The 27,947-nt window shown below is 34.9% G+C and overlaps 2 protein-coding genes and 1 non-coding gene across 3 annotated transcripts; 1 reads left to right on the forward strand and 2 right to left on the reverse strand.

Annotated features, from left to right (window-relative positions):
- Positions 1-14,285: 14,285 nt before the first annotated feature.
- On the reverse strand, positions 14,286-15,975 carry LOC133286200 (F-box protein CPR1-like). Its single transcript, XM_061483587.1, has one exon. It carries the CDS (start codon positions 15,911-15,913, stop codon positions 14,585-14,587), a length of 1,329 nt encoding a protein of 442 aa, XP_061339571.1. The 5' UTR covers positions 15,914-15,975; the 3' UTR covers positions 14,286-14,584.
- A 10,421-nt stretch (positions 15,976-26,396) lies between these two features.
- Positions 26,397-27,902, forward strand: LOC133286199 (uncharacterized; the record flags this gene model as incomplete). Its single annotated transcript, XM_061483586.1, has 2 exons — positions 26,397-27,142; positions 27,272-27,902. Coding segments are annotated over exons 1-2 (1,377 nt in total), but the record flags the coding sequence as incomplete, so codon positions are not given.
- Positions 26,826-26,932, reverse strand: LOC133286201 (small nucleolar RNA R71). Its single transcript, XR_009748094.1, has one exon. It is a non-coding gene; the product is annotated as a small nucleolar RNA R71 (small nucleolar RNA).
- Positions 27,903-27,947: the final 45 nt, after the last annotated feature.

Raw genomic sequence — 27,947 nt, forward strand, 5'->3', positions numbered from 1 at the left:
TCACGTTATAATCCTCTCGTTCTTTTAAATAACATAACTTATATTCTTTCATTCTCACAAAGATAGGTGAGATCCACACATTTATTTATTTTTTATTAACTCTCTCCTCCTTTATTTATCTCTTTCTCTCTTTTAAAATGACATAATTTTATATCTTTTAAAATGTCAAACATTTTTGCCTATTGTTATTGTTTTTGGTTGTGGATTCTCTTTTTATGTCCCTCTTGGATCTGTGATCTACAATTGTGTAGAGATGGCTTAGTTGATTTTATTTTATTTTTTATTTATTTATTTTATACATAGATACAAGGCAAGTGACATAGTTTCATGACACTTTTTTTTCTTAATGCATTGTTACAGCAAATATACGTTATTAGAATTCAATGGGCATTATGTTGAGTAATGTATATTTAAATATTAATATACAATAAATAAATAAGATAAGAAAAATAGAAATAAGGTTTTAAAATTGGATATTGTTATGTAAATGCATATTGTCAACATGTAATATAGAATTGTAAGTTTAGATATCATTCCCATTGAGATAATTTATAAAGTTCAAAATTATGCAAAGTAATAAAAAAATATCGATTTTTATGATTGATTCTAAAAGTAAAAGGCAAGTAAAACTAAAACTAACTAATTAAAACAGAATACAAAATTCAGATTAAAAGTGTACATATGGAAGATAGGTTATGATCAATTTCCTTAACACTGCAATGGAAGTAATCGTGCTATAACAATGCTTTATTAATGCCTAATTAGTAATAGAACATGTGATTTTATTCAGGGACTCTCGTCAACCTTAGATGTATAACACAACACTTAATACCCATATCTTTATGCTAGAATTAACTACCGAATTCATTGAAGAACAAGTTGAATGGCTTTGTGGTGCGAACCTTCTCTCTTTCCACAACTTAATTAATTAAGTTCTTTGACCTAATTAATCCACACTACCTAACAAGGGTTTGGATTCAGAAACCTTTTACCCTCGGCCTCTTCAATATCAAGTATGTACCTCTCGACATGCACACATCCAAGCTTTTGGTGTTTGCTTTAGCCTATAGAGTGCCTTCTTTAGCTTCAATAATTGTCCTTTGAATTGTACCCAGTTAGTTGCTTAATGTATACCTGTTTAAGAACTCCATTCAAAAATGTTGACTTTATATTCATTTGATGAATGCTCCACTTGTTTTGGGTTGCTGAAGAAATAACTAGTCTAATAGTTTCTAAGTGAGCAACAAAAGCAAATACCTTATCATAATCTATTCCAGGTCGTTGACTGTAGCCTTTTGTCACCAATCGTGCGTTGTTTCTCTCAACTTCTCCTTTTATTTTTACTTTGTAAACCCACTTCACTCCAATTGCCTTGTTCCCTTTTGAAAGTGTGGCTAGCTCCCATCTTCTATTCATCTCAGTTGCCTTAATGTCTTCATTCATTGCTTCTCTTAATTTCTTATTTGAATTACTTCTTGAAAACTAACTAGTTCATAGTGAGCAAATAGGCAAAATAGAGTGAGATTACCTTGGTTATTCGTTACCTCATAAAGTTCATGGAAGCTCCTCAAGCGTTGTACTCTTTCACTTGAACTTCTAGCTGACAATGGTTTTTCTTGATGACTTGAGGTCAGTGAAGTTGGGGGAGTAATAGTTTCATCTCTTTCTTGTTCCATCCTTGGTTATTTATCTCTTCTTCCTCCTTAAGGTAGGCAAAGAAGTTGTAGTCTTCACTATGTAGATCCCAATTCCATTATTCTTCTTCATTTCCATATCTCGACAAATGATAGTCTTTCCTTTGTTAGGATTGTAAAGTTTATAACCTTTAGAATTTGAATCATACTCGATCAATATAAGCTTCTTACTATTGTCATCGAGCTTGGACCTCCTCTCATCATGGATATATATGTAGGCTATACTTCAAATATTTTGAGATGAGAGATCCCGAGCTTTCTTTCACTCCATACTTCTTGTGGCTCTTTTGACATGCACTTCTTATTGGCAATGGTTTGAAAAATCGATAACAGTTGTCATGGCTTCAGCCTAGAATTCCTTTGGCATCTTCTTACTTTTGAACATGCTCTTTGCCATGTTGAGAGTTATTTCATTCTTCCTTTCATCCACTCTATTTTGTTGCGAGCTTCTAGGAACGATGAAAGGCTTTCAAATTCCATTATGTTCACAAAATTCTTGGAATTCTTTATAAGTAAACTATCCATCCCCATCGGATCCCATGCCCTTGATTTCACTTCCACTTTCTTTCTCTATACTAGCCTTCAATTTTTTGAATACTCTAAACACCTCAGACTTTTGCTTTAGAAAATGAGGGGGGGATATTCTTATTATCAAAAAATTCACTACCAATCCACTACCTATCTAATCACAATTAGATCAAAATTTTCTCTCTCTTTAGAAACTTTTCAGCATTCTCCCTCTTTGATCCAATGGTGATTAGATAGGTAGTGAGTTAGTAGTGGATTTTTTTGTTAGTCATAATATCCCCCCTCTTAGAAAATACACCCATATCTTCTTTGAGAAGTTGTCTATGAAGAGAAGAAAGTAATTATTCTTATCAAGAGAGCTTAGCTTCAATTGTGAATATACGTCTGTATGGATGAACTATAGTGGCTTATTCGCTCTTGATAAAGACTCCCTTAAAAAATATTCTGACATTACTTCCCTTTTGTAAGCATCCTTAACATATTTGGTCTGGTTGATGGATGGAAGGCAATCCTTTCATCATCTCTTTCTTGTGAAGCAATTCAAGACCATCAAAGTTGAGTTGCTCAAATTGCACATACCATAGCCAAGTTGCATCTTTGTAGCAAGCTTTGAGACACTTTGTGATGTTATGTTTTAGCAAAAACATTCTTCTTGACATAGGCACTTTAGCAATCAAGTTACTTTGATTGTCTCTTAAAGAAAGAATTTTATTTTTTAAGCAAACATCATACCATTTCTCTAAGAGTTGTCCCAAACTCAAAATATTATTCTTCGTGTTGGGAATATATTAACATTCAAAACGAATTTGTGCCTATCATCTTTTAATCAGATAAGAATTTTACCTTTTTATTTCACAATATCTTTGATTTATCTCCGAACAAGACATTTGTTTCCACTAATTTGTTAAGTTTCGCGAACGTGAATCTTTTTCCACACTTGTGATTGCTCGCTCCCAAATCTAGATATGTGTATTCTCTTGTTCTCCTATGTTGTCTTTTTGCACCACTAATAGAGTTCCTTCTTCATGACTTTTATCCTCCACGTAGTTTTCTTTATCCTCAATCTTTCTTGAAGGAGCTTTAAAATTGGAAGCATAATGGCCGAACCTCTTAAGGAAGAAGTTTACATGAAACCTATTTCTAGCCTCAATAAGTTTGCAAACTTAATGGAGCTCCCAAAGATTTTAAGCAAACTCCACAGGCATGGTATTCAAATTTTAGCATTGCAGTGACTCATCTAGGTTTTACTGTAAGTGATTATGATTACACACTCTTCATTAAATCTTTTGCCCAAGGAATTATTTGTGTTATATCTATGTTGATGATATGATTTTAATTAAAGATGATCTTACTGGGATTTTATATCTTAAACATGCCCTTAATAAATAATTAGAGATGAAGGACCATGAGTTACTTAGTTCTTTTTTGGGACTTGAAGTTTCACCAGTCTCTGTGGATATACTCTCTCAAGTCGAATGTGTTTATGATCTTCTTTCTTGATCAGGTATTACTGATAGCAAAGTTGCTTCAACACCACTTGATAATAATGTCAAGATCAACTTTAATGATAATACTCTTTTTAGTAATCCTACATTTATTGTCATTTGGTAGGAAGCTTGATCTTTCTTACAATTATTCATCTTAACATAGCTCACATTTTTCATATGGTCAGTGAGTATGTAACATTCCGAGCGCTGACGAGGGCGGAGAGTGATCGTCGGCGCGAAAGGGAATGGACAAGGAACGACTTTTGGCAGGCTTCCAGCGACAGGGGTACATGAATGAATCGAATCAACACCCGAAAGAGAGGGATTCCAGAGACTGTGCTGGTATGGGACGATACAGTTAGCAATAACTTATAAGAATTAATTGGTACTACCTATACTAACAAGATGCATCTACTTTTCGGTAGCCTAGAACGGAAGAACTCCATAGTTAAGCGTGCTTGACTTGGGGCCATTCTGGGATGGGTGACCTCTTGAGAACTTTTCCCGAGAAGTGTGTGAGTGAGGACAAAGCACGCTGAAAATTCTTGTGTTAGTGTGTGGGGACAGTCGTTGATCCTTGCAAGTTTCCAGGCGTTACAAATGGTATCAGAGCAGGGCCTTTATTCCAGTACGGTGTGGTTCGAGGACGAACCAAGCGGAAGCTGGTGGGCATATAACATCCCAAGAGCTGACGAGGGCGAGGAGTGATCGCCGGTGCGAAAGAGCATGGACAAGGAGCGGCTCCTCGCAGGCTTCCAGCGACAGGGGTACATGAATGAACCGAATCAACACCCAAAAGAGAGGGATGCCAGAGACTGTGCTGGTATGGGACGGTACAAATGGGAATAACTTATAAGAATTAATTGGTACTACCTATACTAACAAGATGCATCTACTTGTCGGTAGCCTAGAACGGAAGAACTCCATAGTTAAGCATGCTTGACTTGGGGCAATTCTGGGATGGGTGACCTCCTGAGAACTTTTCCTGGGAAGTGTGGGAGTGAGGACAAAGCACGCTGAAAAGTCTTGTGTTAGTGTCTGGGGACAGTCGTTGATCCTTGCAAGTTGCCGGGCATTACAAATGGTATCAGAGCAGGGCCTCTATTCCAGTACGGTGTGGTTCGAAGACGAACCAGGCAGAAGCTGGTGGGCATGTAACATCCCGGGAGCTGACGGGGGCGAGGAGTGATCGCCGGTGTGAAAGAGCATGGACAAGGAGCGGCTCCTGGCAGGCTTCCAGCGACAGGGGTACATGAATGAATCGAATCAACACCCAAAAGAGAGGGATTCCAGAGACTGTGCTGATATGGGACGGTACAGTTGGGAATAACTTATAAGAATTAATTGGTACTACCTATACTAACAAGATGCATCTACTTTTTGGTAGCCTAGAACGGAGAACTCCATAGTTAAGCGTGCTTGACTTGAGGCAATTCTGGGATGGGTGATCTCTTGAGAACTTTTCCCGGGAAGTGTGTGAGTGAGGACAAAGCACGCTGAAAAATCTTATGTTAGTGTGTGGGGACAGTCGTTGATTCTTGCAAGTTGCCAGGTGTTACAGAGTACATCTTTGCTCCTCGAAGACTTGATTTGGCTAAATATCAAGCTCTTGCTGGCACGAACCAAAAGACGTAGGAGTTTGATATTCTATTGTTACTACCATTTGTTGTGACAAATAATGTGCCATGAAAATTGCTCAGAATGATGCTATCCTTGGACACTCAAAGCACATCAATATTGATTATCATTTTGCTCACCAACAAGTAGGGGTATGCTTGGAGCGACTTAGTTCAATTTTATGTCAAGCCGAACCAAACCAGTTTTAACGGTTCGGTTTGAAGACTGAACCAATTTTATCTTTTTCCATACTGGTTTATGGTTCAAAATCATTTTGGATTCAAAACTATTTCCATACCAGTTTAAAACTAATTCAAGTTTACATCAATTCTAAATTGATTTTAAATCATTCTAAATCAAAATTGATTTTGACATTTTTAGCTTGACTATTAGAAAAAAGAAAACTGATTTTTATAATGTCAAATTCAATACATATAAAAAAACTATTATATGATATATTAATAGGGCGTTGGGAATCTTATATAATTTTTTTTTCAAGGAAAATTTTATACTATAAACTTTAGTGAAAGCTAAATGTAATACTTAAGTTATAAATAACTTATTGAAGAATGTTTGATAACAAAATTCAAATTTAATAGTGCTTGAATTAATTAATTATGCATTTAACATATTTTATGATTGAAAATAACTAAAAAGATTTGTTTTAAAAACAATTAAGCAAAATTATCCATTTTACTAGTCGATATTATTAAATTATATGAACTTACTAACTTATGTCACATTATTTGGAGTTTTAGTAAAAAAAAAAAAACCTCATGTGGAATAGTAGCAAACCAAATATTTAAATTCGAAAGCTTTTGGTATTGTCTTATTATCCCTGCAACCGATTATTAAATTGGAGAAGCATTAATACTTCAAAAACAAAATATTATATCTAATCATAACTTTGTTAGTGGAAATGAAATCAGACTAATATGGCTAGCAAAAGTGGTTTGATTAACCGTGATATCCGAATCATTTTTAAAATACAAGATCCCATCCATATTCAAAAAATAAGAGAAAATTTGGTTTTAAAAACCATTTTAAAAAATCATTTTTTATGAATTAGTTTGGTTTGGTTTTTTATTTGGCTAAATTGAATTGGACCTTTTGCACACTCTTATCAACAATTTTTATTAGAGGACAAGATAAGGATAAAAATATTTGAATTAGTTTCAAATATTCGTATCCGAATCAGTTTCACATATTTTGAATCAATTTAAAATATTTGCATTTAATTTCAAATATTCGTATTAGAGGACAAGATAAGGATAAAAATATTTGAATTACTTTCAAATATTCGTATATGAATCAGTTTCAAATATTTTGAATCAATTTCAAATAGTTGCATTTAATTTCAAATATTTGTATTTATCATGTTTCTATCCATTTGTACAGCTCATGCCTTGTATACGTGTCTATAATAATGATGCAAAGTTTTGATTTAATGGCATCTTATATTCAAAATTAACATGGTATCAGAGCTGAGATCCAAATTCATTCGTAAACCTTCCCACTAATGGCAACTTTAGGAACTAGCCGCTAGAAGGTGATAGACTTACAATCACTGTTCTACACTAGCATTTCAGATATCCCAGGCATCTTGATTACGAGCCTGTTGCTAAAGGGAGAAGGAAAATATGAACTATGGCCAAAGGATATGAAGAATACGTTGAACACAAAGAACAAATTGGATTTTATTAATGAAGAAATCACTCAGTCGATGATCCAAATTTTGATGAAGGCTACACATCAATAATATGCAATTCCATGGTTAGTGGTTGATTTCATAACGTCGTTGATCCCAAGCTTTGGCCATACATCCCCTACTTCGACTCTGCTAAGGAGTTGTGGGATGATCTTAAAGAAAAATATTTAGTGGAGAACACTCCTCAAATTTATCAGTTAAAATGCAGTCTGGCCTCTATTAAACAAGAAGACATAAGAGTGAGAATATACTACACTAGACTAACGATTGTGTATACCAATTCCTTATGGGTTTGGACAATGACACATTTGAAAATTTGCGTAGTCAAATTTTGAGTACGACACTACTTCCTTCCATCAACAAGGTTTATGTCATGGCTATTTAGGAAGAAACACAAAAACTATTGCTCGTGCCCAGCCTAATCTGTTGGACAAGTGGCCTCAAACTCAAGAGGGGGGTGAATTGAGTTTTAAAAATATTTTCGTAAAGTGCCTCACTTCCTTTCTTGAAATCGATTTTCTTAGAATAATATAATTTGACACAAGCAAAGTTTAAAGAATAGAAATTAACACAAGCAAATGGTATGTAAAGAGAAGAGATAAAAGGTTCAAGTGATCAAATAATGCTAATATAAAGAGATGAAGAGTTAGAAAGATTGCAAACACTATATATCCTGGTTCGGTCACCACCACCGTGACCTACGTCCAGATTGAAATCGCCCGTTCAACTTTCCACTAAATTATCAAGCTTCAAGGGTGCTTGACAAAACACTACAACCTTCAAGAATATCGATTCTTGAAACCTTTACACTTCCACTCACTTACTTAGGTTATGAGCAACCTCTTTCACTAGGGTCTCACTACCCTTAACACAAATGAACAGATGGAGAGTATTTAGAAAAGGGATATGTACTCTTGAAGTACAGATTATACAAGTTGAAGCTTATAGGTATTGATCAATGACACAAGATTAGAGCTCAAAGGTGATTTATGATCAAGATGATAGAAAGTTAGCAAATGATATGAAATAGAGCAAGAATAATGATTAGAAAAAGTGTCCCATCGATGTGAATAGTGATCACTATTTATAGTGGCCCCCCATGCCCCTTTGAACACACATTTTCGCAAAACTAGCCGTTTATAGCCGTTATACTGCTTACTGTCCAGTAAGTATTCGAATACTATTCGTGAGGTATTCGAATACTTCAACTGGTATTCGAATACTTTTCTCACAGTATTCGAATACTTTGTTCTCAGCATAAGTATTCGAATACAGACAATGAAGTATTCGAATACTTTCTTTAATTATGCAGTTTTATGAGTTGTAAAGTGTTCCTTTTGGTCTCTAATCACTTTCAATGTATTTCCTTGACTTGTACAAAATGTTCTGAAGTTTATAAAACATGTCAAGGATATTTTTCATAACAATTAAGGCTTTCAAGTGATAGATGACATGGATATTGCATGCATAGAGTTAATTACCCTTTGAGCTCTTTTATGCATCATTAATCAATTACCTTTACATTTAGATCTAAGCTCTCAAGAGCATGAATCAATGATGATCTTGTGTGTTGACTGATTTGCTCTTGTTGACTTGTTTGAATTGCTTCCTTGGGCTTTTGATTGTTGCGAGTTGTATTATCCTTAACATCGCTTCTATGCTTGTTTGTTATCATCAAAACTCTTGTATGATTGAATTCTTCATATTAAGCGCATTGGTTTCACATAATCAAGGAGACGCAGTCAGATATGCAGTGCAAAATGTGGCGCTGAAGTCTTATTCAGATGTAGGAGGAGAAAGGGTGTGGTGTTCTCATTATAAAAAACTAGGACATGACATCTCTAGGTGTTGGCAGATTCATGGTTACCCCAACAAGCGTGAAGAACATGGATGAGGAAGGAGATAAGGTGTTGGAAGGCGTGGCCATTCTTCCTTTTAGGAAACTTCTTTCAAGAACGTGAGGGATCCAATAGTCATGGAAGCCAAGCACGAGCCCATGCATCGTATATGCCTAAGCCATGTGAAAATTCATTAAGCAACCCATTGGCAGATTTGATCGTTGCCTCTTCTACTTGGTTAGTGGCCACTGGGGCATCAACCATATGACTGGTGATGTTGATCTCTTGTTTAATATTTAAAAGATTGCTCTTATTGGGGAAATAAGTAACTTTTGAAATTTGAATTTCAGTTGTGCCCCTGTCCTCACTGTCATGTTGTCCCGATTTCTATATCATTACTTTGTCAGCTTCTCTGCTACACACTCGGGAATCAACTTTTCTTGCAAAGACAAAGCACTCAACAAGTCATCTATTCTTACACAAAATTCAAAGAATATTGTCTTATTTTCCATATTTAGTCATCCCAAAGCACTTAATCACGAATACGCAACATTTAGCTTAATTATCATGCAAATAAGACAACTTATATGCAATTTATGCATCTAATTCATCATAAAAATACCAAATTAACTCTCATTTAGGAGAGTTAACACACTCCAAAATCAAAACGTTGCTCGTCCTCGAGTAACAAAGAAGAAAATTATTAATTGACCTGCATTAATTTTTGCTTGGTTTAGACATAGACTTGTGAGAGTTGCAAACGTGTGAGATTCATCACATTAAAGGCTTAATCTAAAAAGGTTTCTAAGAAATTAGGATTCTAATTAGGTTAAAGGGTAAATAACAAAGACATTAGGAATTTAACCAATTATTATTTAAATGATGAATCGTTTGATAACAAGAGAGTTGCAATTTTATTGAATTAATTTAATTCACTTAAAAGGAATCAGAGGTGAAGTAGACTCTAACTACATTTTTATTCTTTACTTTAAACCCGTCTTTTTACGTACTTTCTTTATTCGATTTTAATCAATTACTATTTACACATTTAAGACACCTTTGAATTGTCTAATTTAGATAAAAATGGTGAATTATTGCTTGAATTTAGTTGTCGTGGGAAAGATACTCTACTCATTATTTTATTACTTGGAAAGATTGGTATACTTGCCATGTTCGCAATAGGTCACCGAGTCAGGCGTCCTCTGAAATATTTGGAAGCTTATGAGTGCAACCATCTTGACACATATATATCTCCCCTACCTCTTCAATCCAACAACACCTTAGGTAGTCTTTATCCACTCTCAAATTTTGTTTCATGTTCTAAATTCTCACCCAAGCATAGAGGATTTTTAGCTGCAATTAGTGCAGGTTTTGAGCCCCGTAACTTTAAGGATGTAATAGGAGATCCTCGTCGGCGAGATGCTATAGAGAAGGATATTTCCGCGTTAGAAGATAATCATATGTGAAACCTCGTGGAACTACCTCATGGAAAGAAAGACATTCTTTGCTAGTGGGTATATCGTATAAAATATCATTCTGATGGTTCTATTGAACGTTTTAAAGCAAGATTGGTGATTAATGGTAATTGACAAATTGAAGGCGAAGACTTCTCTGAAACTTTTGCACCAATGCCAAAATTGTGAGTGTTCGTACATTTTTGGTTGTTGTCGTTGCGAAGAAGTGGGACCTCCACCAATTAGATGTCAGTAATGTTTTCTTACATGGTGAATTACATGAGGAGGTTTATATGCGACCTCCACCAGGTTTCTCCACTACATCTCCCACAACCGTGTGTAGACTATGAAAATCCTTATATGGGCTTCGCCCGTCTCCACGAAACTTGTTTGCCAAGCTTCAAGCCTCTCTTTTGCAATAGGGCTTCGTTTAGTCCAAGGCAGACTACACACTCTTTACCTTCCAAAAGGGCTCATCATTCTTGTCCCTGTTAGTCTATGTTGATGACATCATTCTTATAGGTAATGATTCATCTCTGTGCGCTTTGGTCAAAGCATATCTGAGCACTTTTTTTCAAATTAAAGACTTAAGAGCCCTTAAATAATTTCTTGGCATTGAGATAACAAGAAATCCCACTGGTTTGTTCTTGTGTCAACGCAAGTATATACTAGATATTCTACATGAAGTACGTATGTTGGATTGCAAATCGGCTGATTTTTCGATTGAATGAAAACATTGCTTAGCCTTGCAGATGGAATTGATTTTCATGACCTTGCATGTTATCGTTGTTTAATTGGTCGCCTTGTGTACTTTACCATTACACGCCCTGAACTATGTTATGCGATTTATACTTTGTCTCAGTATGTGCAAGCTCTTGAGCAACAACATTTTGATGGAGTTATGTGTGTTCTATGTTATTTGAAATCTAGCCCAGGACAAAGTCACATGCTATCCGTGGAAAATAATCTGCAATTGTATGGCTATTGTAATTTAGATTGGGCCAGTTGTCTTATTACGCGATTTTCTCTCCCTGGGTATTTTATCACATTAGACCTCCTATCTCATGGAAAACTAAAAAGCATGCTACTATCTATCGCTCTTCTGCAGAAGCAGAATATTACTCAATGACCACCATTACTTCTGAACTTCTTTGGATTAAGTCATTCCTTGCCTTTCTTGGCATCTCTCATTCTCAACCTATGCAATTATTTTGTGATAATCAAGCAGCTCTACATATTGATGCCATCCATATCTTTTATGAGCGCACTAAACATATAGAGTTGGATTGTCACTTCATTCGTGAACATCTTATGGCCAAGACTATTTTTTACGGCTTACATTCGATCTACGATGCAGCCAGCCGATATTCTCACAAAGGAATTTGGGCATAAGGAGTTTCATTTTCTACTTGGCAAGTTGGGCATCTCCTCCCTCCATGCTCCAACTTAAGGGAGAATATTAGAGGACAAAATAAAGATAAGAATATTTGAATTAGTTTCAGATATTCGTATCCGAATCAATTTCAAATATTTTGAATCAGTTTCAAATATTTTGAATCAATTTCAAATATTTGCATTTAATTTCAAATATTTGCATTTATTATGTTTCTATCTATTAGTACAGCTCATGCCTTGTATATGCGTCTATAATAATGATGCAAAGTTTTGATTCAATGGCATCCAATATTCGAAATTAACAAATTAACAAGTTTCTCTTGGAAGAATTTCTCTTCATCCTATCTTCACCATTGATCAAACCAGTGTTATGAAACTCGGACCGACCCGGCCGGGTCGACCCGGGAACCGATAAATCGGTCATATAATCGGTCCGGTTGAAGCAACGGACCAGTTATGCATCAGAACCGGTGCGATCCGGTCCGACCCGGCCGGTTTTCATGAAAACCGGTGACCCGACCCGGTCCCAAAAAAAAAAATCTAATTTTTTTAAAAAAAAAAAAATCATAATGTACATATTTGAATATCTTTTTGCTTATTGACTTACATAAGTTATGTACCTACAACACTAATTTTATCTTAATTATGCACTATGCCGAATATTTTGATTTGATTTATAGTTAGAGATGTCGTTTTTTTAACCTAAAGTCCTGTATTACAATCATTATATTTTTGTTTGATCTTTTATTAGATAATAATATGTCATTTATTATTTTTTATATTAAAATATTTGAAATTTTTATGATTTTTTTTAGATATTTGAGTATGTTTATAATTTTTTAATATAAATTATAAAATTGCATATAATTACCGGATCATGCGGTTGAACCATTGACCCACTGGTTGAACCAGTGACCCAGTGACCTAGTACCTCAACCGGGTCAATAACCGGGCCGGTTTTAATAACATTGAAAGTACTAACATCTTAACTAAAGTATATCCTTCAGTTCGTTTTCGTGTTCTTCTTACCAAACTCAAGTTGTTTTGGACACAACCACCTTTAGTTTGAAAGGGAATATTCAAGATATGTAATTTCGTATTTGAAGAATTAGTCCTGAAATATCATTAACAAAATTGCTTAATTATAACAATTACATACGCAGTTTCACATATAAATATGAAATTATAATATCAAAATAATTATGAAAGTGTTCATTTTTTCTAATTTAAAAAATTTTGTCTAATTTTCACCAAAATAATATCATTTTAGAGCAAAATTATGGTGTATTTGTAATTTTAATTTATTTCAAAATTATAATAATATTTATCATTCTAATTTTTAATCTTTCAATCCAAAACAATATCTTTCCGTTCAACATTAAATAAAATTTTCTACAATAATATTAGTATTCCCAGTTATGAAATTATATATAGATTCCTTTGTTCTGGTTATTCACGAATATTGTTATCAAATTTTTTCATCGTGTGCGAGGGTTCCTTTCGTGGCCGACAAGATTTAGTACCACCAAAGCAGGCACTAAATGCTAGAAACGCAACTTAATTATTATCTACCTGCACTTGTTGAAACTTGAAAATACCGTCATTTATCGAAACAGCTAGTCATTCGAAAGCAATAATTGAATAAACTTTAGTCAATCTTTCTATTATATGAAAGTTATAGATACATCAACAAAATTTGAAGCAGAAATTGTATTTACTAGCCTATAGCTTACAGCTTATATGTCAATATAAGTTTTGACACGCGGGTCGACTCGCGACTCGATACGAAAATTTGTGTTCGGTTTGATCCGCAAAAAATATTCGTGTCGTGTTCGTGTTGAAAAAAATGACACGTACAAAATTCTTGTTGTGTTCGTGTTGATGTATTAGTGTTCGTGTCGATGTATTAGTGTTCGTGTCGACCCGTATTTTTTTAAATTATTTTATTTTTAATTTTTTATTATTATTTTTTTAATATCAATCCATTTTTTTAAAATGTTTTTGTCAATTACCATTTTGACTCCTATTTTGCGTGTTATTTGTGTCATGTCGTGTCAACCCGCAAAAAATTTGTGTCGTGTCATTGTTGAAGATTTTGACACGAATAAAAATTCGTGTCGTGTTAGTGTTGATGTATTCGTGTTGTGTCGAATTCGTGTCGTGTCGACCCGTTTTGACACCCCTAAGTTTTTTTATCTACCAGCAAGTCAGCGAAGAGAAACGTAAGTAACTTCAGTGTTACAGAAACTTATGTACATATGATCATGTGTTACCACAGGATTAATCATCATAACAATCCTTATTCACATCCTAAACTTCACACAAATTCTTCAATAATAGTTTGTAAGAACTTCAAGAATAGTATCCTCTACATTATAAATGGAAATAATTTATCCTCACTGCACGCAATGACGCTTTACCAAAATGCAATACAAGGATTCAATACATCCACAAAAATTCTTAGCCAAGGCTTGATAACTTTGATATTGAGACCATCCTTAAGTTGAACACTTTCTACAACCCCAAAACCAAGCAAAAGTCATCAAGTGTATCTATTCCATCTTTCTTCAATTTTAATACGCACATTCAACTTTTGAAAGTTCCAATTTCTAATAGTTAGACAATGAGAATTCTAACATGAGTATACTTGTTAATTTGGTCGAGAAAAGACCCCAAATTTCATATTCAAGAAGGAAACTAACATTTATCTAGTACATCATGATGCTGCTATCAGCAGATTTCAGCAATCTCATCTTGCATGACAACTAACGAGGCTCTGATCTACAAGCAACAAAGCAGTAAAAAGACCCTACTAAAGGGTCTCGAACAAGTTTATAATTTGATTTATAAAATGGAAATAAGATCATTCCCTCTGATTTAGTAGAGGGTCTGGAACCAAACTACATGAAAAACATTGGTGACTATACTCGTTTTCCCTTTCAAGTGAAACAAGGCTTTCCATGTATCTAGCAGCTCTTATTGAATCATACTTTCCATAAACCTGAAGATCCCTTGTTTGTTCAGAGTCACATTCATACAACACTAGCCTTTCATTACTGTCTTTCCAAAGAAATCGATTGCTTCCATAAAACCCCACAAGCTTGTAAATAACTTCTGTGGGTCCAACTGTGTATTGCTTAATCCAAGACCCTTCGTCCCAATAATCTTTCATTACCCACACGTCAAAGCATTTATCTGTTCCTCTCACAGGGTAAACAATGAAACCAATGGTAGCAGATTCGTTAAAGGGTGCAAGAGTAGCAAAATCTTCTTCTGAGGAACAACGTATTCTTGGTACTTTAATCTTTCTGAAGACTTCATTGACCATGTCAAATGCTAGAACAACATCTTCAATTCTACCAAACTCATCAACATAGCCCCACCAGTGACAACAATTGTTCACATAAGTATAAACACGAGAAGAACCCCAAATCTCAATGGGAAGTGGGAGAGAAACATCAAGTTTCCTCCAAGAATTGGAATTAAGGCTATATAACTCAGCTGTCCAATAACCAAGTTTTCGTTCATCTGTTTCCTTTAACCAAAGATCCTTAATCACAACAACTTTATAGTCATTAGTTTTGGTGTCAAAGCCAAAGCCAGCATAATAAGTGAAAGAGTAAGTGCCAATGGGACAAGTGAAATGGGATTCAGGCAAAGCCCTGAACTGTCTCAGAGAAGGATTCATGATAACATTTGGATTGCCTTCAAGGAAATATACACCATTGCAAGGACCCAATATTTCAGTCCAGTATTTATGGTCAGAATTATATTCATAGGGAGGGTTTAAAACTTCAGAGGAAACAAGTCCTTTGGGTTGCTTGATATTCCAAGAAAGAACAGAAATGTAAGTTTTAAGGCCAGAAAGAAAGGGTCTGCGAATGACCAAGAGTTGCTCCTCTTGGCTTTGAAAGTGCATAAGATTGTTGTAGAAAAAGTAATAATTGGTAATAAAATGAGGATCAGTTATGAGATCAAACCAGGACTTGCAAACTAACTTGCATCTCAGCAACACCTTCGTTGGCAACCTCGAGAGGATGTTTGACACCAATTCTCGTGGCAAATGCTCCATGCTCCCCATCTCTCTTTGAACTCTACGGAATGGGAATTGTGAATAGCGAGTTTTGTTCCAGTTTATTGGAGTTTTACGAAATAAAATAAGGATGATACAGATTAAAAAAAGGATTGTCATGGTTGGATTTTGTCCTTGTCTCGTCGAAACGAATTTGCGGGTCAAATTTGGCGATGAGAATAATCTTGATGCAATAAAAGTATTATAAGAGACTGACATACTTGTCCCCCCCACAAAAAGAAGGGAGTTAGAGTTTTTAACTTACGTACAGAACAAGATAACATTTGAATGGCCAAAGATAACATACGTAATATTTGCAGTCAAATCTTCCGGCTTCGTACGTGTTTGTTTTTAGACAATAGATGGCAGTTGTCTTAGTCTTAAAAGTGATTAATTTCACTCCTCACCGTTAATCGGATGTTCGGTATAGGATATTTTTTAGAATTTTCAAGAAATTAAATTTTTTAAATTTTTAAATTTTTGAATATTATCATAAATTAAATGTTTTCATCATATTTATAAAAATTGAAATTCTCAAATAAAAAAAAAATTCTTCTTCACCAAATGCCCTTTAATATTATTTTGTTAAGGACATAATCACTATCACATGTCTTTTATACTATGCAGGGTGGAGCAAGAGGGGGCCGTAGGCAATTGCTCCTCTTTACTTTACAAATTCAATTACAATATTCCCCCTACAGTATTTGAAGAATTATGCTCGACTGTTGACACCACGCATCATATTATATGTTACTTATTTTTATTTTTAATTTCGTTAAAAGGTAATATTTGATTTAGTTTAAAATATATAAAAGATTTCTATCAAAAAGAAAATATATTTGAAAGATATAGAAATAAACTTATATATAATAACATTAATTATCAAATATATTTGATGTCTATCTAAATATGACTATATAATAATTAAATAAAGAGAATATGAATAATTGATGTAGTTTAGCTTTTCTTTATGTAACAAAGAGAATATGATTGATGAATATCCTATCCTTTTGTTGCTTTATTTGGAGACCAAGGAAGAAGTTGAGCTCTCCCATCATAGACATTTCAAGTTTACTTTGCATAAGATTAGCAAACTCTTCACAAAGATCAGCGTTAGTGGCACCAAAAATAATATCATAAACATAGATTTGTGCAAATAATATGTGATCATCTTTCTTCTTTATAAAGGGAGTTGTGTCAATTTTTCTTCTTGAAAAACCTTTTTCTAAAAGAAATTTGCTTAATCTTTCATACCAAACTCTTGGAGCTTGTTTCAAACCATATAAAGCCTTTTTAAGTTTAAAAACATGGTTAGGTAAATCTTGATCTTCAAAACCGGGAGGTTGATCAACATATACTTCTTCTTGAATATATCCATTTAGAAATGCACTTTTAACATCCATTTGAAAAAGTTTGAAATCCATTATACATGCAAATGCAACTAATAATCCAATAGCTTCTAATCTAGCAACGGGAGCATAAGTTTTATCATAATCAATACCTTCTTCTTGATTATATCCTTTGGCAACAAGTCTAGCTTTATTTCTCGTTATTATGCCATTTTCATCAGGTTTATTCCTAAAGACCCATTTGGTTCCAATTATTAGATAACCATTTGGTTTTTGCACAAATTCCCAAAATTGATTTCTTTCAAATTGATTTAGTTCTTCTTGCATTGCCAAGAACCAATGTTCATCAATAATTGCTTCATTTATGGTCTTAGGCTCAATTTGAAAGACAAAAGCTAAATGATTATAAATATTTCTTATTGAGTTTCTTGTAGTTACCCCTTTGGATATATCACCAATTACCACATCAATGAGATGTCCTCTAGCTAGTCTCCAATCTTGTGGTAGATTGTTTCCATCATTTGTTTGTTGCCTTGATATTTCTTCATTGCTTGCTTCCTTTTCATTTTGCCTTTCATCTTTCTCTTTGCCATCCAAGTTTATATTTTCCATGCTTTCTATAAGATCATCATGACAAAGTTCCTTTCAAGGCAAGGCATTGTTAGTCTCATTAAATACAACATGAATAGACTTTTCAATGACCATTGTTCTCTTATTATAGACTCTATAAGCTCTACTTGTAAGTGAATAGCCTAGAAATATGTCTTCATCGGCTTTAGAGACAAATTTGCCAAGGTTTACTTTTTCATTGTTTAAAACAAAATATTTGCAACCAAAGACATGAAAATATGAAATATTGAGTTTTCTTCAAAATAGGTCTAATTAAAGCACAGTTCATAACATAACAAGCGGTGCTAACGGCTTCCGTCCAAAAATATTTTGGAAGATCATTTTCATTTTATCATGGTTCTAGCAAATTTTTCAAATACACGATTTTTTCCTTTCTACAACTCCATTTTGTTGTGGAGCCCTAGGAGCGAAAAAATTATGTTCAATACCATTTTCTTCACAAAAGGTTTCAAAATCTTGATTTTCAAATTCTCCACCATGATCGGTTCTAATTGAAAAAATATTTGAAGATTGTTCATTTTCAATAAACTTGGCTAATCTCTTGAATGATTTAAAAGCATTTGCTTTTATAAGTAAGAAATATAGTCCAAGCATAGCGAGAATAATCATCCACAATGACTAATGTATAGTAATTGCCACCAAAGCTCATTATTCTAGTTGGTCCAAAAAGATCCATATAACACCTCACATTTCTAAATTTTATATTAATATATTAAACATGGATTAAAGGGAAGGATTAGTGAAAATCCTGAGAATTAGGTCAAAATACAAAGGAAGGGTAAAACGGTAATTAGCCAAACATGCAACCCTACGAAGGTAAAATTGAGTAGGAAGTCTCAAATGATAAAAATAACCCTGGAAATAGATTCAGAACAAAAAATTGAGTGGTTAGGCAAGTTTCAGAAAATTCAGTGAATAATATTTTTCCCGGGTAAAAATACCGCGGTACAGTTGCACCGTAAAGTGTGCCGATTGAATTTTGAGCTCTAGGTTTTGAATACAAGTTATAAATGATATGTAGGACTAGGAAATATGATTTCTGATGAAAATTGATGGAAATTAGTAAGTTTGGGGAAGCGTGCCTATGACGCGCGTAACAGCTTAAAACTGCAATTTCTCTGAACGACCGGAAAACTCCGGATTCATCTGATCAAGGGTAATTAAAGGACAATGGTTAATGTTAAAAATTAGAGTTTCTAAATAGGTTATGAAATTATTGACAGCGGAATAGGCGAGAGATTTGAATTAGTTTGAAATCGCGTGAGGTGACGGTGAGACCCACCTCACTTAAGTCACTTAAGACACATGTGCACAAGACTATTCATCATCACTTTCCCTTCCCTTTCTCTCTCCAAACCCGAGTCCCCCCCTCCATGGCTTAAATTCCTTTAAAATTTCTTTCTCCTCTAACTCACTCAATACTCAACCAAATCAAGTGAAGTTTGTCTTGAAACTTGTTGGAAATCACTTCCCAAACACAATGGTAGTAGCCTTGAGCCATGAAACTCCGTAGAGTTTGAGAAAATCCCCCCGGAAACCCGCGAGCGACCATTGTGTGTAGATTTGCACTCATGGAGTTGTTTGGTTCTCCAATGGTTTAGTATGATGTGGAGGAGTCCTAGGCTAAGCTATTGAGTAAGTTTCATCACATTTTGTTGGTTGGATTGGTTGATTTAATTCATGAGCCCTAGACTTTAATTGTATGATTGATGTTGTTAGAGAGCTCAAATGGAAATTGTGTATTAGATAAATATGTCTTAGAATGATGTGTTGGAGCCATAAATGCAATGAAAGTTATTGGTGAAATTTGATGATAACTTAGTGGAAATTTTGTGTGATGCCATGACTTTGTGATGTTGGTTGATTTTAGGATTGTGTAATTGAGTTGTTGTACAGTTGTATGAGTTAATAATAGGATTGTATGGGTGTGGAGTAGTTGAATTGAATAGAAAAACCCTTGGTGTGTGGCTTGGTGCATTTCGGCCAAGAGAGGGAAGATGGGAATTGGAGGTTGTGAAATTGTGTAATTGATATGTTGTGTTGTTAATTGATAATTAGAAGGGTTGTGTGATGGTTGGATGCTTTGAAAATCAAAGGAAAAAGTGGTAGGTTGTGTGGAATTGGTCATTGGACATAGAGTGAAATTAATGAAAAAATGAGGTTGTGATAATGTAGAATGCAATTTGGCACCTAAAATGACATTGTGGTAGCCATAAGATGCTTAAGAAAAATGAAAAGAAAATTAAGAAAAATAATTTGTGTTTTAACACATGAATGGCCGAACCTCACTTGGTGGGGGGAGGAAAAATTGACGATTTGTGAATTTGATGGTTTATCGTGTCCTAATGATCCGTATATGATCAATGTAGGTTGCCTTACGCGGATTTGAACCCTGAATCATGAGCTCAGTTGGTTGCCCTTGGTCACGAACCAAAAGGGATTGTGGTAAGTATTTTGGAACCATGTATATGTACTTGTAAATTTGCATGTGTTGAGTGAATGGAAATTAATTGGGAATGTCCTCTGTGTAGGCATTTCTGTTTGTGTACCTAGCTCGGGGAAGTGTTACATTGGAGCTACGAGAAGAAAATTAGTAAGGTAATCCTTTGGTACTGGAGTTTGATCCCCTTATGTGTTCCATCATGTCCGTTGAGGGTAATGGTAGGAAGTGTATGTAAATAATATAGGATAACATGTTCATGCATATTGTATGTGTGGTGGTACATAGGATGTACCGTGTCTATGGCCAGTAGACTGTTTGCCTTCGGGTGTTACGAACTTCCACTAGATAGGTCTCCGTGAGGGAGTTCCAGTTGACCTCGGGTCGTGGTGTGTGATCCGGATAGGAGCACACTAGGAAGTCTCGGGTGTATATGGATGGAGGGTTCCTTGGTTGATGTTCTGGGAACACGCCTTGGTTTGAAACCCGTAGGCTTATATGCCGAGCCAATAGGCTGGACGTTGCGTGGTTTTGGCATTGACCATTCCAGCTTCGTCGTCTTTTGTATCCCTATGCTCCCCTATTTCACTAAATCCCTTACTTTATCCCGTTTTCAGATGTTATGTTGTATTATTTATATGCATCGAAGTGAGCCATTGGGCCGAGTATTCTCCAAAACCTCTGGGTTACTTAGATATATTCGTATATCTCACCCCTCTTTTGGGACTTTATTTCAGGAGATAGCAGTGGTGTCGGGGCGGCGGGCAAGAAGCCCGTAGGCTGAGCTGGAGGATTCTATTTATTTTGCATTTTGGTGGCCATTAGGTCTAGGCTAGACTTAGGGCATGAACATTGTATATGGATTTAGGATGAGGTATACTGTCATATTTGTTCATGCCATCTTTTGCCTAAGTCTAGTTGCATATATATTATGTTTCATTTTGAGGTCTATTTACTTATGTTGTATTTGGAGACTTTATGGCTTTATGATGTAGCTGATCTGTAGAGAGTTTGAGAAATTTATTCCTGCTTCTTTTCTTAGTCAAATTAGGTGTATAATATGTCAAATTGAAGCTTGAGATGTATAGTTTGTTGTAGAAAAATTTGAGAGCAATTGGTTGAGTGGAATTTCCAAAATAATTGATTGGGTGAAGGCTGTTTGGAGTCATTTTGAGGTTGGCTGGCAGATTTGCTTGTCCAACTTCAAACGGCGATATCCGGATCAAACGAGAACTTTATGACTCGTGTGATAGCTTCCTAGAAATTTAATTAAGTCTAGAATGACATATTAAAAGATGAGAGGCTTTTAGAATGCGGATTGTCCGTAGAAAATAAAAGATCGAAGCATGTTCGGATAGGTAGAAAACGTAAAAGTGAGATTTTAGCTAAGTGGGTTTATGGGAACCCCTTAGTGACTTGAGAGAGGTAATATATGATATAAAAGTAGTTTAAATAATTATTCCACAAAGATTTTACAGTTATGATCACAACTAATATTTATTACGCTTTTTATTGTTTTAAATGCTCGCGTAATAAACAAAAAAAGTTTACTCAAATTTTTATAAATGAATTGCTGTGATTATAACTGCGCTTAATATCATAATTAATGTTAACAATACCGGTGTACAACGGGCTGTTACAATCCATATGTAAAAGTTGCAAAGGCTTTGTGGTAGAAACAATATTTTTTGATTTAAAAGTAGCCTTTACTTATTTTTCCATTTGACAAGCATCACAAACTTTATCTTTTTCAAATTTGAGCTTTGGTAATCCAATCACTAGGTATAAGGAAATCAATTTGCTTAATTGACCCATGCCAATGTGTGTTATTCTTCTATGCCATAACCAAGAGTCATCTTCCTTACTAATCAAACATTTATCGTCATTTGAAGGAATACCATCTAAGTCTATAATGTAAATGTTATCCACTCTATGACCAAGAAACTTAACTTGCCCATCAATTAGACTTTCAATTTTGCAAGAGGTTGAGTAAAAAATTACTCTATAATTTTTATCACATAATTGACTAATGCTAAGCAAGTTATGTCTAAGGCTTTCAACAAGTAAAATATTTTCTATAGACGGAAGAAGAGTGACCAACTTTTCTGATACCAAGTATCTTTCCTTTGTTGTTATCTCTATAGGAAACATGTCCATGCTCTTTCCTTGTGAATGATTGGAATTTAGTTACAGCTCTCGTCATATAATTTGAGCAACCACTATCTAAGTACCACTTGAAACTTTTAGCCTTCAAACAAACCTACATCACAAAGTCAAGATTTAATATTGGTACCCAAACCTTGTTGGGTCCTTGTTTTTTAGTTTTGGCTTAATTCCCTTACGAACCACCCTTTCTTCTGCCCAATAATACCATTCTTTCTAACTTTACATGTGGAAGCATTATGACCTTTTCCACCATAGTGAAAACATTTGATGAATGGGCTACTTGTCATGTAGGATGGAGAAATGAAAAAAAAATTATATGATTTTTCTTGTGTGCTTATGTCAAAGCCTAAACCGGATTTGTTGAACATGCATCTTTGTTTACCAAGCAACACATTTAAGATATCTCTACCACATGTGAATTTGCTTAGAATTTCATTCAAATCATCAATTTCATTGTTTAGATCTTTACATGATGTACATGATGACGAAGATGCATGATCATTTGAAGATAGTCATTTGATAGAACTTGTACTAGCATCAAGCAATTTGAGAGTTTCATTTTCATCTTTTAAATCTTTCACTTCCTTTTTTAAAGATGAAATTTATTTTTCTAAGGAGGTAATAGTTTTTCTTGATTCTCTAAGAGATTTAACATGTTCTAATGATTCATTATGCATTTCTTCAAACATTTCAGACAACTCATCATGTGGTGGAAATAATAGAGTAAGATGAATTTACCTCGATTTCAGATTCATTTTCATTCTAGTTTGCCATTGGACATATATGCTGAGTTCCTTTGCTTGTTTTCTCCGGTGGTCTCTCATCTTGCATAAAACATAGGTTTGCTTCTTCCTTGGAGCCATCATCGGAAGAACTAGATTTGTCATCCTAAGCAAGATAGTCCTTCTTGAAATTCTTTCTATTCTTGCCTTATTTCTTTTCATATTTGTCTTTCTTTTGAATATTCAAACAATCCGATTTATAATGACCGGTTTTTCCACATTCGTAGCAAGTGATGGTGAGCTGGGAGGATCCATCATCTTTAGATCTTCTTATAGGTGGAAACACGAGTCTTCTTAAAAAAATTTCCATACTTCTTCACGAAGAAACTCATCTCATCTTCATCAAGATCATTTTCGGAGTCTCAATTTTCTTTTTCCTCATCATTTTCTTTGCTTAGTGTTTAGGCTTTTAAGGCAATTCCCTTACTTTTCTTGATGGCTTGTTCCTTCATGGTTATTTTACTTAGCTCCATTTCATACTCTTGGAGTTTGCCAAACAAGGTTGCAAGATCCATGGTCTTCAAATCTTTTGCTTCTGTTATTGCCATCAACTTGGATTGCCATTCCCTATTATGCACACTTCTCATCACCTTAGAAATTAACTAAAGGTTAGTTAAAGATTTATCTAAAGCATTTAAATGAGTGACAAGGTGTGAGAATCTTTTTTGCTTACTTTGATTGCTTTCAGTTTCATGGATCTCAAACATTTCAAATTCTCTAGTGAGTGCATTTAATTTTGTAAATTTAACATCACTAGTTCCTTCATGGGTTAGTTGAAGAATATACCACATTTCCTTAGCATTCTTACAATTTGAAACACGAAAGTATTCATCTCAACCTAAGGCATTGACAATCAAGTTTTGAGCTTTAGCATTTTAATTTCCTCTCTTAACTTCATCTTCGGGGTAATCCTCTATATCCTTAGGAATATCTTCATTTTCTCATTTTTTATAGTAGGTGGTGTATACCCCTTTTGAACTATGTTCCATACTCTTAAATCATTAGATTGAAGAAATATTTTCATCCGACTCTTCCAATAAAAATAATTGACGCCATTGAAAAATGGAGGTCTAGTACTAGAAGATCCCTCAAGGGGCATGTCATGGTTCAAAGAAGCCATCCCTTCTCTTGAAGCGGTTAAGCTTTTTACACAAGAGTTCAAGCTCTGATACCACTTGTTGGACATGTGGCTTCAATACTCAAGAGGGGGTGAATTTAGTTTTACAAAATCTTTTCGCAAAGTGACTCCTTTGATATTTTAAAGAGTGTTTCTTCAAAAAAATGATTTAACAAGAAAAAATCTAAGTGTGAGAGTAAATGTGTGATAAATAAAGAAAACAAGCAAATAGATAGACGCAATCTATAAATGCGATTTCAATACTAAAGTAAGGAATTTAAGGTTAGAGAAATTCTAAACTAGACGTATCCTGGATCGGTCACCACCACCGTGACCTACATCCAGACTGAAGCCGCTCGATCAAACTTTTTTACTAGCTATCAAGCTTGAGGGTGCTTGACAAACCACTACAACTTTTCAAGACTTCAGGCTCTTGATGCCTTACAATTTTTCACTCTAAATTTTGTTAGGAATTGATAAACCCTTAGTTCATCAGGTTTTTAAGCATGAATTAGCTTAATTTGTGTGATTAAATGAATGGAAAAGAGGGTCAATGTCCTAGAAAGTCCTAAACACAAGTTCTGGAAGATGTATTGAAAATTTACATTTTTCTTGTAGGGAAATGAAGCTCAAGAAGAAAAAGAGAGAAGGAAGAAGATTCTGAAGAATGGGAGAATGCTAAGTGTTGAGCGCTAAAACGTCCAAGGAGAACATTTTAGCGCGCTGCTGCATATTGAGGCCTTAAATTGCTGGTGTCGAGTGCTAAAACGTCCAATGCAAGGGTTTTAGCGATCTGCTGTTGAAAAAGATTCTGGTCTTGAGCGCTAAAACGTCCAATGTAAGGGTTTTAACGCTCTGATGTGCAAGAAGGTTCTGGTCGTGAACGCTAAAACGTCCAAGTAGAATATTTTAGCGCTGAAGATAGTTAAAAGCAGTTGTGCATCCGTCAAAGTTGAGCGCTAAAACGTCCAACAGGGAACGTTTTAGCGCCTAAGTCAGTTTTTGGTTAATTTTAAGTTGTAATTTGAAAACTATAAAAGGCAAGGGGCCTTCACATTTGAACAGATCCTGTCAGATAAATTCAGATCTGACTTTTCATTTTCTCGGACTTTTCAAATTCTTTAGGACTTAGTTCTTGTATTAGTTTAGTATACTTATGTAATTGTGATTGAAGATTGAAGACTCAACATCATGACAATGGAGTTTGATCTTTCCTATTCTCTTGTTATTTCTTTTACTATGTCTGAGTAGAGTCCTTTGTAGTCTGATTTCAATGGAACTCAAGGATGATTTATGTATAGTTGATTGAATATTATGAGTTTCTTTAATGTGATGATATGAAGTTTCCTGTAGCAATTCTTTCCATCAAAAGAGTAGTGTAGAACAAGAATGTTTACATTATTTCTACAATTGGTAATTTCATCATCAGTGTTCTAGTATTCAAGGGATTGATGCTAGGACTCTGATGTAATCTTAAAAATCTTAGTGTTGAATGTATGTATTAAGAAGGGAATCACCAAGGGATTCGGGTTCTTGATTAATGTATCAATCAGGATAGTAAGGGATTACATTTTGATGATAAGAAAAAGGTTAATTAACATCACATGAAAGATAATTCATAATAGAATTGATTCTTACATAAATTCATGCTTGAGGGAAATTGATTTATGACTACTTGTTTTTAAAATTATAGTTCATATTCTATTATTTTGTCAAGTTCTAATACAATTCAAATTTCTAGTGACAATTATCAATGCAATCAATAGCTTTTTGTTTGATTCAACTTAAGTATATATGGTTAGTTGGTGTTTGAACACAAATCTTCGTGGGAACGATCTTTATTCATCATTTTATTACTTGTACGACTAGTACACTTGCTAAAGTTGTAACAAGTTTTTGGCGCCGTTGCCGGGGATTTGTTCTTCAACATTGACAGACACCATTAATATTTGAGATTTAATCTTTTACTTTCAGCAATTTATATTTTTGTGTGAAGTTTTGTTAATTCCAATTCTGGTGTATACGAGGTACTATTAATCCAACTCTTTTTTTTTATCCAGAATTAGAAAAAACAATTAGGAAGAACAGGAAGGCAGCAAGACAAAGAAAGCTACAAGAAATGGGTGAAGCCAGTGTGACAATTCAGGAAGAAGTCATGGCAGAAAATAATGTGCCACCACCACAGAGGACACTGGGAGATTACATGACTCCCACAGTCATTCCACCGATTGGGAGTGTTGTTCGACCAACTGTGGAGCCTAATAATTTTGAGTTGAAACCTGCACTAGTACAATTGGTGCAGAAGGAACAGTTTGTTGGTACCAGTGCAGAAGATCCATATTTTCACATTGAAAATTTCTTACTATTGAGCGATACGGTGAAGATCAATGGAGTGACCAGAGATGCCATCTTGTTAAGGTTGTTCACTCATTCACTGAAGGATGATGCAAGAAGATGGTTACAATCATTACCTCAAGGGAGTATCACAACTTGGGATGATCTTCAGACTAAGTTCTTAGCCCGGTTCTTTTCAGCATCTAAGAGGGCGAAGTTGAAGGATGAGATTACAGGGTTCAAACATAAAGAATCAGAGTCTATCTATGAAGCCTGGGAGAGGTTCAAGACACTTTTGAGGAAATATCCACAACATGGAATCAAAGTGTGGAATCAAGCAGCAATATTTCTCCAAGGGTTGACAACCAACACTAGGACATTGGTGAATGCCACAGCTGGTGGTTCACTAACAACCAAGACTCCTCAGGAAGCCCTTGACATCTTTGAATCTCTGGCATCTCAAGATTTTGACAATGCTACAGTTAGTGACAGAAGAACAGGAATTATAAAACTTGATAGTTATGATGCTCTGTTAGCCAAGAATGATCAGAAGATGCAAATGCAAAAACAACATCAACAATAGTTGGATGCTCTCACTAAGCAGCTATCTTCTCAAAAGGTTGCTTTTGTAGACACTAATTCTGTGTGAGCAATTTGTAGGAAGAGACATGTTACAGATGATTGTGATCATGGGGGATCTGTTGAACAGGCAGAAGTGAACGGGGTATGGTATGATCAAATGAACCATAACAACCAGGGGCGAAATGTATATGTTACACCATGGAAGAATAAGAATCAACACCCAGGGTTCAGTTACAGTTCTAATCATCAGTTGAATCCTCCATTGCATCCTCCTCCATCACATTCTTCACAACAAGGTGATACTTTTGCTTGGGAGAAAGCTTTTGCCCAGCTATCAAAGACCACTCAAGATTATATACAAGGGTCAAATTCTTTCAGGGAAGAAACTTCTGCATTCATGCAAGAGACCAAAACATCATTCAGGAACCAAGAAGCATCCATCCGGAATTTGGAGACCCAAATTGGTCAGTTGTCCAGGCAGATATCTGAGAGACCACAGGGAAAATTTCCTGGTGATACAATGGTTAATCCAAAGGAGCATTGTAAGTCCATTATTACAAGAAGCGGGCTTGTGCTTCAACCGGTTAACAAGAAAGTGGAAGAGAAGAAAGTGAGAGAAAAGAAAGATGAGGAAGAAGTTGTTGTTGAAGATGTTGTAGTTGAAAATGATGAAGTAGAAAAAGTTAAGGAAGATAAGAAAGAAGATGAGGTAGTTGTGGAAAACAATTCTTCACCCAAGAAGTTGATGAAGTGG

The sequence above is a fragment of the Gastrolobium bilobum genome, unplaced genomic scaffold, assembly GCF_033153095.1.
Source record: "Gastrolobium bilobum isolate Gb01-03AN ecotype WA unplaced genomic scaffold, APGP_CSIRO_Gbil_v1 utg207921, whole genome shotgun sequence".
NCBI lineage: Eukaryota > Viridiplantae > Streptophyta > Magnoliopsida > Fabales > Fabaceae > Gastrolobium > Gastrolobium bilobum.